Below are 13585 nucleotides of genomic sequence, written 5' to 3' on the forward strand. Positions count from 1 at the left end.
TCTATATATCCATCCATCCATACACAATTAAATATATTATATATATTTTATATATATTATATATATATATCCATCAAACTATCTATCATTTTGTCAACCTATATAACCGTCCTACTATCCATTGTTTTGTCATTTATATATATCCATCCAATTATCCATTGTTTTGTCATTTTATATATCCATCCAACTATTATTTAGTCTTTCTAGATATCCATCCAACTATATAAATTGTTTTATCATTCTACAGTATATATCCATTCCATCCAATCTATTGTTTTGACGTTCTACGGTATATATCCATCCCATTATCTATCATGTTGCTGTTATATCCAACTAACTATCTGTCATTTAGTCATTCTATATATCCGCCAAATGATCTATCATTTTGGCATTCTACCTATATCCAGTTATCCATTGTTTTCCGTTATATATCATTTAACTATCTATTGTTTTGTCATTTTATACATTCATCCAACTATCCATTGTTTCATTGTTCTCTATAATCCACCCAGCTATATACTGTTTTACTCAAGTAAAAGTAAAAGTAATAGTCTGAATAGTTACTTGAGTAAGAGTAAAAAAGTATCGGATAAAAACACTACTCAAGTAGTTAGTTACTAGTTACTTTGGATCATATACTGAATATAGTCTATTTTTATTTAGATATATAGATTACATTTATGTAATATGTATGTGTGTATACACACACACACACACACACACACATATATATATATATATATATATATATATATATATTTTAATGTAATTTATTTCAGTGATGCAAATCAGAATTTTCATCAGGCTTTACCCCAGTCTTCAGAGTCACATAATCCTTCAGAAATCATGTTGATTTATTATCAGTGCTGCTCTTTTTAGCTTTCTATTCATCAAAGAATACTGAACAAAATGTCACAGGTTCCAAAAAATATTAAGCAGCAAAACTGTTTCCAACACTGGTAATAAATCGATATATTATAATGATTTCTGAAAGATCATATGACTTCGAAAACTGGAGTAACAGCTGATGAAAATTCTGATTTGCATCACTGAATTAAATTATATTTTAAAGTAAATTAATTATGTATTATCCTATAACCTCTGACACTGAAACCTCTGAAAACGCCTCACATGACTGCTCTGAACATAACGAAACAAACGCATATTTTTATATTTTTATTAATAAATTATACATTGTATTTAATGTAAGGTACATGTACAACAAACTGGTAATGTCATAGTGGTATCGTGGCCTATACCTGTGGAACAGTAGACAGCACACGCGGTGTTCATCTAATAAAATATATATAGCTCTAGAAAACAAGCCTTTGCAGATTTGCTTTCAACTGACTGTAAATCCAAAGCCACGTCTTCAGCGCTCTTGATGTTCTTAAACTTTCTGTTATCTGAGTGAGAACCGCTTCAGAGACTCAGCGCGTGCGGCAGGGAACTGAACAAATCATTCAAACTGATTCGTGAACCGATTCACTGGTTTGCCAACTGGTTTGATAAAGCCTTTAAACAGAATCGACTCAAAATAATGAATCATTCGCGAATGGGCATCATTCGTTGCCCAGAGAAAAGTAGACGGCGCGTTTGGAATAAACCGAAGCATTTTTAACTTGTATTGCATTAAGATACAGTAACGAGAGGAGAGTCGCCCACAGTAACGAAGTAAAAGTACCGTTTTTTCTCTAAAAATATACTTGAGTAAGAGTAAAAGTACCCATTTTAAAATATACTCTAAAAGTATTAGTTACCCAAAAAATGTACTCCAGTAAATGTAACAAAGTAAATGTAACTCGTTACTACCCACCTCTGCTGTTTTGTCTGTCTACAGCATATATCGATCCCATTATCTATCATTTTGAGGTTATATATCCATCTAAATATCAATTGTTTTGTTGTTATACAGTATATATCAATCCCGTTATCTATTGTTTTGGTGGTATTTATATCCATCTAACCATCTCTCGTTTAGTTGTTCTATTCAACTATCTATCATTTTAGCATTCTACGTACATCTATCCAACTATCCATATATTACATATACTGTATCTATTCAACCATTAATTGATTTGTGGTTCTATATATCCATTATTCTATCAATTTGTCATTTTATATCCATCCAACTATCACTCTGGAATTCTATACATCCATTGATCCATACATTAATTTGTCATCTATCTATCTATCTATCTATCTATCTATCTATCTATCTATCTATCTATCTATCTATCTATCTATCTATCTATCTATCTATCTATCTATCTATCTATTAATTTGAATATCAATTTAACTATTATTTATCACATCCTTCCCTCAACAAAGGAATATATTCTGACACTCCATGTCATGAAATTTTAAATTGCATTTGGCATTATTTGTGCTTGGTAATGATTATTGTAAAGTAAACCGCTAAAATCCATTTGGCCCCAAAGAGGGAATGGAAATGCAGTTTTATGTCACCACTAAGAGCTGTTTGACTCCAGCCTCCATCCATGTGACCTCACAAACACACACACACACACACACACACAAACACAAACACAAAGAGAGAGAGGCCAGGCAGACACACACATACACATGTCAGCCCTAGTGAGCATGCCATACACTGTCACTATTAACAAAGTCATTGAGGGCTAATCAATAGGCAGTGAGGCCTTTCAGAAGACAAAAGTGTTTCATTCTACAAGCTGACTTTAGCTTTCTATTTCGGGCTTAGGGAAAAGGGCAGCCTAGCGATTTTTAGTAGAGAAAAAATAAATATGTGCACTGGCCATCAGCACTTTCAGGATGCTCTAGTGAGACTGATATGCTTGGGAGAACAGGTTTTGGTTTTGGTTTTTAGCTTTTTATAGCACTTTCCTACCTGTGAGATAACAGAGTACCTGCCTCCATTCTGGTATGTATTTGCCCACTTTTTTCAATCCAGTCAATTGGTAATTAAAATAAAGCCACATCTACATTTGTGTATAGCTAGTTTCACTCAGAAATACATCAGATTAAATTGGCATCTCCAAAAATGATACATATCCAAGTCACATTTAAATCCATGTTCACATGTAAGTGTAATACGTTACAAATAGTAGTGAAATATCCCAATCTCTCATGTGAATCTACATTTTATCTACAACACAAGGTCGGCGGACATGTGATTCACCTCCGCGGTAGTGACTTGCTTACTAAACCATGGTAATTTCTGACTGTGACAACAGGGTTGTTATGGTACTGCTGGAATCAGGCCGGCTTCTGTTTCACAGTGGTTGCCATAACAACAACGGAACTCTCAGACAGAATCCCACAATGCTTAGGGCCCTTGTGCAGGCCTTTTCTACAGGAGGGATAAGGCACATCCTTATGGGAAAGAGATACTTTCAATCACAAACACAAAAGTTGTACTTGGTTCTGCAAATAAGAACGTTTCAAGGAACTGAAACCAAAAATATAGATTTAAAGCCTTGAAAACATTCATAATGGACTCCATATACCGCTAAAATAAGGTATGTGAAAATATCTGGGAGGATTACAGCCAATTTTAGGCCTTCGCTTCCCAAGTGATGATCAAAGGGTGACTAAATAAACTCACACCAAATAAGAATCCCACCAATTCGTTGGCGAATTCTCACAGTTTGTAGCAGATCTCGTTGATTAGCACAAGTGCTACCCATCAATGGGAAGAATCAATTGTTGAGGTTGATAAACAGCAAGAGAGCGACTGTTTGACTAGAGGGAAGTCTGAAGAAAAGGCACCTGGAATTTACTTAAAATCAGGGAAATATTGATGCAAGGTAAATGTTTGATTTGAGACCTAGTGAGTGACTGAAAGAGAGCTAATCATGTTTGTTCAGCTAGCAAAATCAGGGCTCTTATTGCGAGAGTGCTAGAATGTTTTACTAATGACCTGCCGGCTGCTCAGTCGGGTTCATTCAGGAGCGTCTGGTTCGGCCGGAGGAAAAGGTAAATAGGAGGATTCCGTCATGCCACTTTCACGGTGATTATGTCGCTATTGACATAAGACCTGGGATTTCGAACGAGAGGACGTGTCTGAAGGAGTATCTAACTGAGGATTTGCTGAATGCGTCTTGAGTGTTAGAAAAGCGTGGTAAACCTATTTGCTGCCAGAGCGTCTCAGGTATCACTCCGTGTGTTGAACAATGGATCTGTGTTCAGCACCTTGGACAGCGCCTCTTGTAAACCCACTTGCTCTGTTGCTTCTTTATCAGATATTTGAATTAATTCAGAGCACTTAGGACTAATAATACAAATGCAATTAAAACATGTTCTATCCTCTGCAGGAGGATGTAGCTAAGATGTTATCTTTAATGCTACAGTGAGGTTTAACTATAAATCCAAATCCTAGTTCCAGTTTATACTCTACATTACAAACAATACTCAGAGTGAGTTATATATTTAATAAAATGCAGCTTAAAGACAATATGAATTCAATTGGTCCCATTTTATGACTTTTCTTTTTCAGTGACATCACCAGTGCCACTTATTTTTAGCCCCTCCCCTTCAACCAGCTGCCTTCATTCTGGTACAGTATATATCATCCACATTTTAAGATCCAATAAAATCCTAATTAATAAAATCAAGCCATTCCCTACTTTTCCTGTCTTTCGCTTATTAAATTCAAAAATAATTTTCATTACTGATAATAAAAAATGACTGATATATATACATATGATATTTTTTATTTTTACACATGACCATTCAAATGTTTAGTCTGTAAGTTTTTTTTTTTTAAGAATCTTTATTCAATCAAAAGTACAGTAAAAACAATAATATTGTAAAATATTATTACAATTTAAAATAACTTTTGTCTATTTTATATATTTAAAAGGATCATTTATTTATGTGATAAAAAGCTGAAATTTCAGCATCATTACTCCATTCTTCAGTGTCACGTGATCCTTCAGAAATCATTCTAATATAAGGAAGCATTTATTATTATTATTATCAATGTTGAAAACATTGATATATATATATATTTGTAGCAATGTAAGACTCTTTACTGTCACTTTTGATTAATTTAATGCATCCTTGCTGAATACAAAAAGTATTATTTTCTTTCAAAAAAATCTTATTTACCCCGAACTTTTGAACAGTAGTGTATATATAGAATATGTAATTATGTATAACAGCTATTCTAACTATATAATGAAAAATAAAAGCACAAAATAATGAGAATACACTAACAAAAACAAAAGCATTAATCATATCCACAAAAAGCCATTAGAACCAGGCAAGCTGCACTAAGGCCACAGGCTGACCATAAGACTTCATTAAGAATGAAGCTTTTAAATGTCCAATCGAAGACAAAATAAGAGTACCGATCAGGAGCTGATAGTTTTTTATATAATTGACATTCATTGCCTCTAGCAAACATTCAGCAGGGGTCTTCATAGAGGAAGCTCACAATATAAAGCGTGTGTGAGTTTGTTTGGGGCTCAGGATGACAGGTCTTGCGTGCCAATTCTACTCCCCCAGCAAGCTTCCCTTCCCAAATGTTCACGTCTGCTTGCATTGCAACAAGTGAACATGCGAACAAGCCCCATCTGGTTAAGGCTGGTTGTAAACTGTTTGGTGGAGGTATCGACTGCTGACATCTCCTGTGTTTTGTGCCTTGTTATTCCCTTCTCTGTCTGCTTCTTTCTCCCTGTGTTTCGCTCTTGCTGATATTCAGCACAATCAGACATTTTGGAGATGCATGAGGGGTGAAAAGGTTCCAGAAGTTTCACAAGGGATGCATGTTATATGCCAAAATAATGATCCAAACTGCAAAAATAGTTTATATACAACATTGAGATATGTGCTATTCAAAATTAAATCAGTATTTGTAAAATCTTGAACAACACTCAAATTTAGTGGGCCAATTATACCAATAAACTCTCATAGGAGTCAGATCTGAGGTTACAGCTAGCAAACATCGCTAATAACTAACTGCAGTCTGAAATGTGGCATGCGTTCAATGACATGCTTTTACATTTGACTAGATGTTTAGCAACATAAATGTAGAAAATGGTAGCAACAGCAAAAATAGTCTATATCTTGCAGTAACAGCACTGAGACTGTGTTCTACCAAATTAATTATTAGTCATTTGCATAACTAGCATGAACAAAACCCAAATTTGGTAATCATATTTGCAGCTAGTTTTTGCTATATTAAAAAAATAGCATGTTGCTATGCTAGCAACCTAACACCTGATATTCTCAATAATCTGGATTTGTTACTTTTAATGTAAGTGTGTGATTTCATCGACCATTTTATAATCTGCTAGGTGAACATTATACATCTGGACACTTAGAAAAGTACATGCACACCTCAGTTAGATCGCTAACAACTACAGTCTGAAATGTGACAGTCTCCCGAAAAAAACACATTTTCGACCACCGACTTTGTTTGTCAGAAAAAAATAGCTTATATCCTGCAAATCAGCACTGAAACCGTGTTTTGCCAAAACAATTATTTGTAATTTGTGTTACTAGCCTTGTGTTACTAGCCTATTTTGTTTTGCTATTATACAAGTAAGTGTGTTTTAGCATGTTACTATGCTAGCCACTTAACACTTGCTAAACTTCAAGTACATTCAGTTATCTTTAATGTAAATCTATGTGATTTTATCGACCATTTTATAATCTGCTAGATGAAAATGATAAATCTTGACACTTAGAAAAGTAATGCGCACCTCAACATGCCACATCATTTGAGGTTAGCCTTAGCAAACATCGCTAACAACTACAGTCTGAAATGTGACAGTATTCCAAACAAACCTCCTTCAACTTTTAAGATGCAAACATAGAAACGGCAGAAGTAGTTTATATCCTACAATAACGACACTAAAATGGTTTTGCTAAATTAATTATTAGCAATTTGTTACAAATTACACAAAAAATCTCCCACAAAAGTTTATTTGGAGCTAAATTTGTTTCTAGCTTACAATTTAATGTGTTTTAGCATGTTGCTAAGCATTTGCTAGCCACCTTACACCTGCTAACCCATAATATTCTGGTCTCGGTTACATGGAAGTCTGTGTGATTTTATCTCCAATTTTATTGTCCGCCAGGTGAAAAAAATTAAGTCTGGACACTTCAAATAGTAACACACCTTAACAAGCTGAATTATTTGAGGCATCAGTCTTAGCAAATTGCTAACGACTAACTGCAGTCTGAAATGAGACAGTCTCCCAAATAAACAAACTTTCCAATTTCTACTTTCTGAATAAAAGTTTGTCGAGATAAAAGTAGGAATACCAAAAATAGTTTATATCCTTCAATAATGGCACTGAGACTTTATTCTTTCAGTTTACGTAAGTATTAGTCATTTGCACTATTAGCTTAAATGAAAAAATGATCTCTCAAGAAGTCATTTGGAGATTTGTTTGGCTAGTTTACAAGTTATCGTGTTTTATCATATAGCTATACATTAGCTAGCCCTCCCAAGTATCAATATTCAGGACAATGCTGTCATTTTATCATCCATTTTTTTCAGTCTGAACACTTAGAAACACTTGAGCACACCACAACAAGCCACATGATTTGAGGCAGCAGCCTTAGCAAACATCGCTAATAGTTAACTGCAGGCTGAAATGTGACAGTCTCACAAACAAACAAACTTTCCACCACCTACTTTTTGAATAAAAGTTCTCACAGTGCCTCCAGAACACCCCCATCAACATTTCTGAAATCCCAAGCACTTTTTTTTCTGTCATGGGCGAGTGTGATGGCACATAACTGCACTTAATGATCTCCTGAACAATAATGTACACCCTCCTTCTCACCCCGTCTCTTTAACAGCCCACAATCACATCCTTCTATAATATTCTAATTGAGCGCAGCCTCTTCATTAAGCTAAGAATATTCAATGGCGAATATCCAAAGTGTCCCCGAGCCCAGCATGAGGCTGGACCTCTATAGCCGTCCATCCAATACAGATTAAATTAGGGGACATAATAGTTTCCCCATCTGCCTGTTAACTCCTTCCTTTAAGCAGAGTTACAGATGACAAACAAATCTCAGAAGGGACTGGAAGAGTGATTAGCACTATCGCGTCTATCAGCACATGCTAAGTGCTAGTGTTTTAAACTCTTGACTTATGACTTTACCGAACTTCGGAACTCTGATTTTAGATATCTTGAAAGCAGGAAGCCTGAAATGGCAGAATATGAGCTGATTAAAAAATCTGGTCGCTAACGATAAACATTCACTTTTAAAGTTCTACACAAACAACTAAGTAGTGTGTTAAATTTAAAATGATGTACACCATGAAATGAAGACAGCAGCTATAACAGCAGGCCAAAAAAATCGGTTTTGTTTAACAAGGAGTGGGTTATGTTACGGAGGCAGCCATTTTGAAATCACATGACCAGCTGACGTTACTTGCATAAAATTGGTCAGCTTTGCTCATACAATAACTTATGTCTCATTGCAAATGGTGCATTTATGCAATGGTATCAGTAATTGAAAACTTGATGCAACGCGATGCTTCAACCACATCACATGGTGTCAGTATGAGTTCAAGACAACAACCAGCATGGTCAGTGCAATGCAACTGAAAATAAAAACTTAAAGTTTAGCTTCACATGATGAAACCTGTTTAGCATACATTCAACAAATATTTAACCAATATAAAACACTTTAAATTAGCGTATTTGTTTATATTCGTTCAAAACAAATGTTAGCATAGCCATTTTATGTCTTTACACATTCATTTTTTTTCCATGAAACAACAAAGCGCTAGCTATATGGTTGGAATTCAGATAAATCAACATAAAAATGTTCCACATCCGACCCAGCATGAGTTCTGCCATTCGCAAATGACCCAAAGATAAAACATTATGCAATGCCAGATCCAAATTGGATGTAATTGTGCACATTAGTAAATTATACATCACCTCTAGGCATTACGGGGAAATTTGGCTCTTTAACAATAAAATTGGGCAGTCTGGACCACTTAACAGAAGATTTCCATCTTATTATCTCCATTATATCAACAATGTCACCTATGACTTATGTAGAGGAAGCAGTGCTGAATAGTGTAGTTCCTAAAATGAAGCCATATTTCCGTAGCCTTGTTCTCATAATCAAAATAAGAGGTGGAATTTGTTATATGTGGTGGTAATCACCATCTCAAATATGATAATTTCCTTTCCAACCTCAAAATGTTCTGTTTCGATACTGATACACCTGTTATGGTCCCCAAAATGGCGAATTTACCATCAAATGTATGTAGCAGCTCACCAGTGGAACCTCTGGAGTGAATGGGTGCCGCCAGAATGAGAGTCCAAACAGCTGTTAAAAACGTCACAGTAATCCACAATTAATCCACATGACAATAAAGTCTCTTGTGAAGTGATAGCTGTGTGTTTAAAGAAACAAAGCCATCATTAAGGCTCGATCTGTACATATTTCTCTCCTGATTCAGACAAGGCTTTTTCACTGGAGAAAGCAATATTATGGACAACGAGTTAAAAATATCTTCATGATGGCTTTGTTTCTTACAAACATGCAGCTTTTCACTTCACAAGATGTTAATTGTTGGACTGGAGTGGTGTGGATTATTATGATGTTTTTATCAGCTGGTTGGACTCTCATTCTGACGGCACCCATTCTCTGCAGAGGATCCACTGGTAAGCAAGTGATGCAATGCTACATTTCTCCAAATCTGATGAAGAAACCAACTCATCTACATCTTGGATTGCCTGAGGGTGAGGACATTTTTTGCAAATTTTCATTTTTGACTGAACTATTCCTTCACAATAAAATATCTTATTAATTAATATTGAACCGCTATTATTTCTACAGTAAAATGAGAGATGAGGAGAAAAATGGCCTTCATTGATGTGAACTGTGTGGTGCATTAGCAGGCTGTGGGGTTAGCATCACATTCAGCATGCGCATTGCATCACAAAGACCCATTCACACAGACCCAGCGTGAATAGCTGTTTTTCAATGGCGTGCCAGAATCTCGGGGGGGGGGGGGGGGACATCCATGAGCTTCCACCTTCTGCTGCCTCGGAATGTAAAACTCCCATCCTTCTGACAAGATCTGCTTTCCTAGATGACAAATAGTTGGTCTGCTCCTATAAGTTTATAATTCTGTAGCTCTTAAAATATAATCGTTAAAACTAAAGCAGATGCCGGATGACAGTTCTGACAAATGGGCCGTATCTGAGGTTCTATGGCCTCCCTGGGGAGAAATTTAAAGTTTTCAGTGCTTCCTTGCAAACAAAATGCAGCACTAAAGAAGAAAAAATGCCACTGCATTTTCATTCTCATCTCTTCATCATTCATATATGTATGATTCTTCAGTCAAGTACACTTTGGACAACTTAAACCGAGAAAAGTACAACTTTAAACATGATCTATTTGAAGCATATTTTGGTATATGTCATCATAACAATGTTATTTAGTATTCTTTATATTTTTAGTTTGATTTTAACTTTAGTTTAAGTTTAAATTTCAGATTATTTTTTTTCTTTTCTTAATATATTTTTTATTTACATTTAATTTATTTTTTATTTTTGTTTTAGATTTAGCTATTTTAGTTAATATTATTCAACTTAAGCCCATATTTTTCATTTACATTTTTTAATAGATTTTACTTTTTTTAATAGCTTTAGTTAACAAAATGGCTTGGTCATAAAATGCAAGTTAGTGCTCAATTAACTTTAAAAATGTATATATATATTTTTTTTTTTTTCTGAGATTACAATTATCAAATATTTAAACCAACTAACAGGTTTCGTAATTACATATTTTAATAAATCTAAAACTATAAAAAAGGTCATGCAAATATGAAATAGCATCTTTTAAATTACATTTTCATAATAGCCAAATATAAGAAATATGCAACTGTTCTCTAAAATGCTTATTTGAATTGCTATATAAATTGTAAAAATGTTTTTTTACCCAAATCAGTGTTTACACTTCTAAAACTAAGGGACAATGTTAAGGCTATTATTGAGGCTATTCTTCCTGCAAAAATTATTTCTTGGAGACAGAAAAGTTCCACTAATTAAAGAATCTCCCATATATGAGTAATTAAAGTCTGAGGCAACTAAAAAGGCTTCAAACCACTAACGCCATAACAAAAAAGCCAGCAAATAACATCTTGCAAAAACACTAGTGAAGGCTACCATTGTGTATCGTGACTCAGGAAGTCCACCAGGACTGAGTCTAGTTACACAACAATGCATTTTACTAATCTGCATTTATCTGACCGATGTGACAGCTAGATTGTACATGACCAATCAAACACCCGCCCTTATGCTGAACATGGTGACTCATCAGGGCCATATGAGACCAATAATTCAAATTCCCAGTTTGCTCCAGCAATGTTTCCTTCTTTAACTTGTTTCCTTCTTTTGCAGGTATTTGAATAACCTCTGTGTTTGAATTTGCTTCTGTGTGTACATGGAGCTTGTCTGAATCTATCAGGCACAGTAGGGGAGCTGTGAACTAGCATTTCACGCACAGCCGTGACACTTTTGGGTAAACGATGACCACTGCAACATGCTGTTCAATGAAGACGCAGTCCATTTGTTTGAGAAGCATTGTGTTGATTTTGGTGTGGATAATGAGAGCAAGAGCTCAATATTAAATGTTTTCCACTATGCACCTGTTGGAAACGCACCGCTCGCATCGCCCCCTGTCGGTTGAGTAGACTATATAGCATCGTCAACATCAGCAGTGTGTACTACTGTAACATCACGTTATTCAACAGTCGTGCAGAACGATTTAAAAGATTAATTCAATACGTTTTATTTTAATAGCCTAATAAAAAGTGTTAAAATTATAAAACAGGTAATGCATTTCTCCTCAGCATTAGCATAAAACATTCAAAACTGCGTATTAATGCATCTGTTCTTTACCGCCTTCAAATTATTTATAAGCCATAAAACATACCTGGAATTAGTTCAGTTTAGATTAATTTATAGCGTATTTATATCAAGGATGCCAAATAAACAGATTTTCAACTCACCCACTCCGATTTTCTCGTCCTCGGTCGGTGTCCACATGATCCCGGTAAGATATTAGAAGAGTTTCGGTTAAATGTCATGTACGATGATACATTAAAGTTAAAGACGTGTTTATCTCACAGCCGTATGCTTGATAAAACAATCGACATGTTTCACGCGTCAGCTCAGGTTTCCCATCCGTGCGTCTGGCTCTCGCGTTATGGATGCGCATCTGAGGATGGAGACGATCATTTATTTATTTAATTGAGTCGGTCAGTCGTGATTTACCGCTGGAATCCGACAAAACAGCGCGAGGACGAGCTAACCTTGAGCGTTTCTCGAGTCACGCGCGCGCGTGATCGATGCAATCTTCCGTGATTTTACGCGGTGAACGGGGAGACTCTTCAGCGCCGGTGCTGCGCCATCTTCATCTCTCCGTCCGTGCGCCGTCACATGACGCAGATTGTCGCTCTTTAACCGGACACGCGTTTTGCCGTAGTGGTAAACCCTCGACAGAGCGCGCGCTGGCTTATTGACTCGTGTTTGAGTTTTTAGGATGGTCTATATTTTAAAGCAGCTGACAGGCAATTCACATTGGTTTTCATTCTGCAGTCTAAATACATAGTTAGGCACTAATACAAACAAACAATGTATGGTATAACCTACAACAGAAATGTACTTTGTTAGACAGTCTAACTAGTCTTCTGTCAAATTCATTCATTCACTCATGTATTCATTTATCGATTGTTCGTTTGTTTTTTACCTCAGTTAAGAATGACTCAAACCCCAGGTTTTTAAAAAAAGGGAAAAAAGTACTCTATTTTCGCACAGGCTACTTAATATACTACTTAAGTATGCTTAGCTACTTCTTAAGATAAAATTAAGATCAACTACTCAACTGTGCTATTTTGGGACACCATGAATAAACACTAAGCTGCTCTTTTAACATACTGTATTAAGAAAAAAAGTATTTAGTTACACATCTTTCATATCAAGTGTAGCCTAAGTGGTGACTTTTATAAATACAAGGGTAGAATGTTAAAAGCGCATTTTAGTTCATGGTGTCCCAAAATAGCACAGTTGAGTAAACTTAGATGATCTTAAGTTTATTTTAAGAAGTAGGCCCTACTAAAGAATGATTTTTAGTAGGCTACATTAAGTAGTGTGCGAAAATAGAACACTTTAAGTACATTGTGGAACTGTACTTTTTTCACCTAGGACAGCAGCTGAATATGTTGTTGTGCTAAATTGTTAAAAACGCGCGCCTGTCAGTTTGAAGATTGACATGCGAGCAAACTGAAGTCACACCCGAAGTTCGGTTGAGGTGTGCTGTATGAACCGTTGTTGTGGTGTATCGACTAAATGTAAGTAGGCCAACCACAGAAATGGTAAAAGCAAAGCCGTCAAACGCTCTCTTTGTCTTGAAAGAAATGGTACAATGTTGTGCGGTCAGCGAGAGATAGAGAGGAAACACGAAATTGGACAAACAAACAGAGTTTTTGACCTCATCATATCTGAGAGGATTAAAACAGCGGGAGTGACCCAAAATTGTTTGGTATAAAAATGAAATCCCTAAAGATGCAATACAAAGTCTTATATTTTATATCGTCCTCGCGAGATAG

The 13585-nt window shown here is 35.6% G+C and overlaps 1 protein-coding gene across 1 annotated transcript in view; it reads right to left on the bottom strand.

Annotated features, from left to right (window-relative positions):
• The window catches only part of LOC306875218 (dedicator of cytokinesis protein 3-like), a gene marked incomplete at its 3' end in the record, with an annotated part of 249864 nt that extends 237453 nt beyond the window's left edge, over positions 1–12411 (bottom strand). The window contains exon 1 of the mRNA XM_079425684.1: positions 11987–12411. Within this exon, the coding sequence (XP_079281810.1) occupies positions 11987–12023 (37 nt within the window). The 5' untranslated portion in view covers positions 12024–12411. The remainder of the gene's footprint in view (positions 1–11986) is intronic.
• Positions 12412–13585: the final 1174 nt, after the last annotated feature.

Source organism: Barbus barbus (assembly GCF_936440315.1).
Source record: "Barbus barbus genome assembly, chromosome: 9".
Lineage (NCBI taxonomy): Eukaryota > Metazoa > Chordata > Actinopteri > Cypriniformes > Cyprinidae > Barbus > Barbus barbus.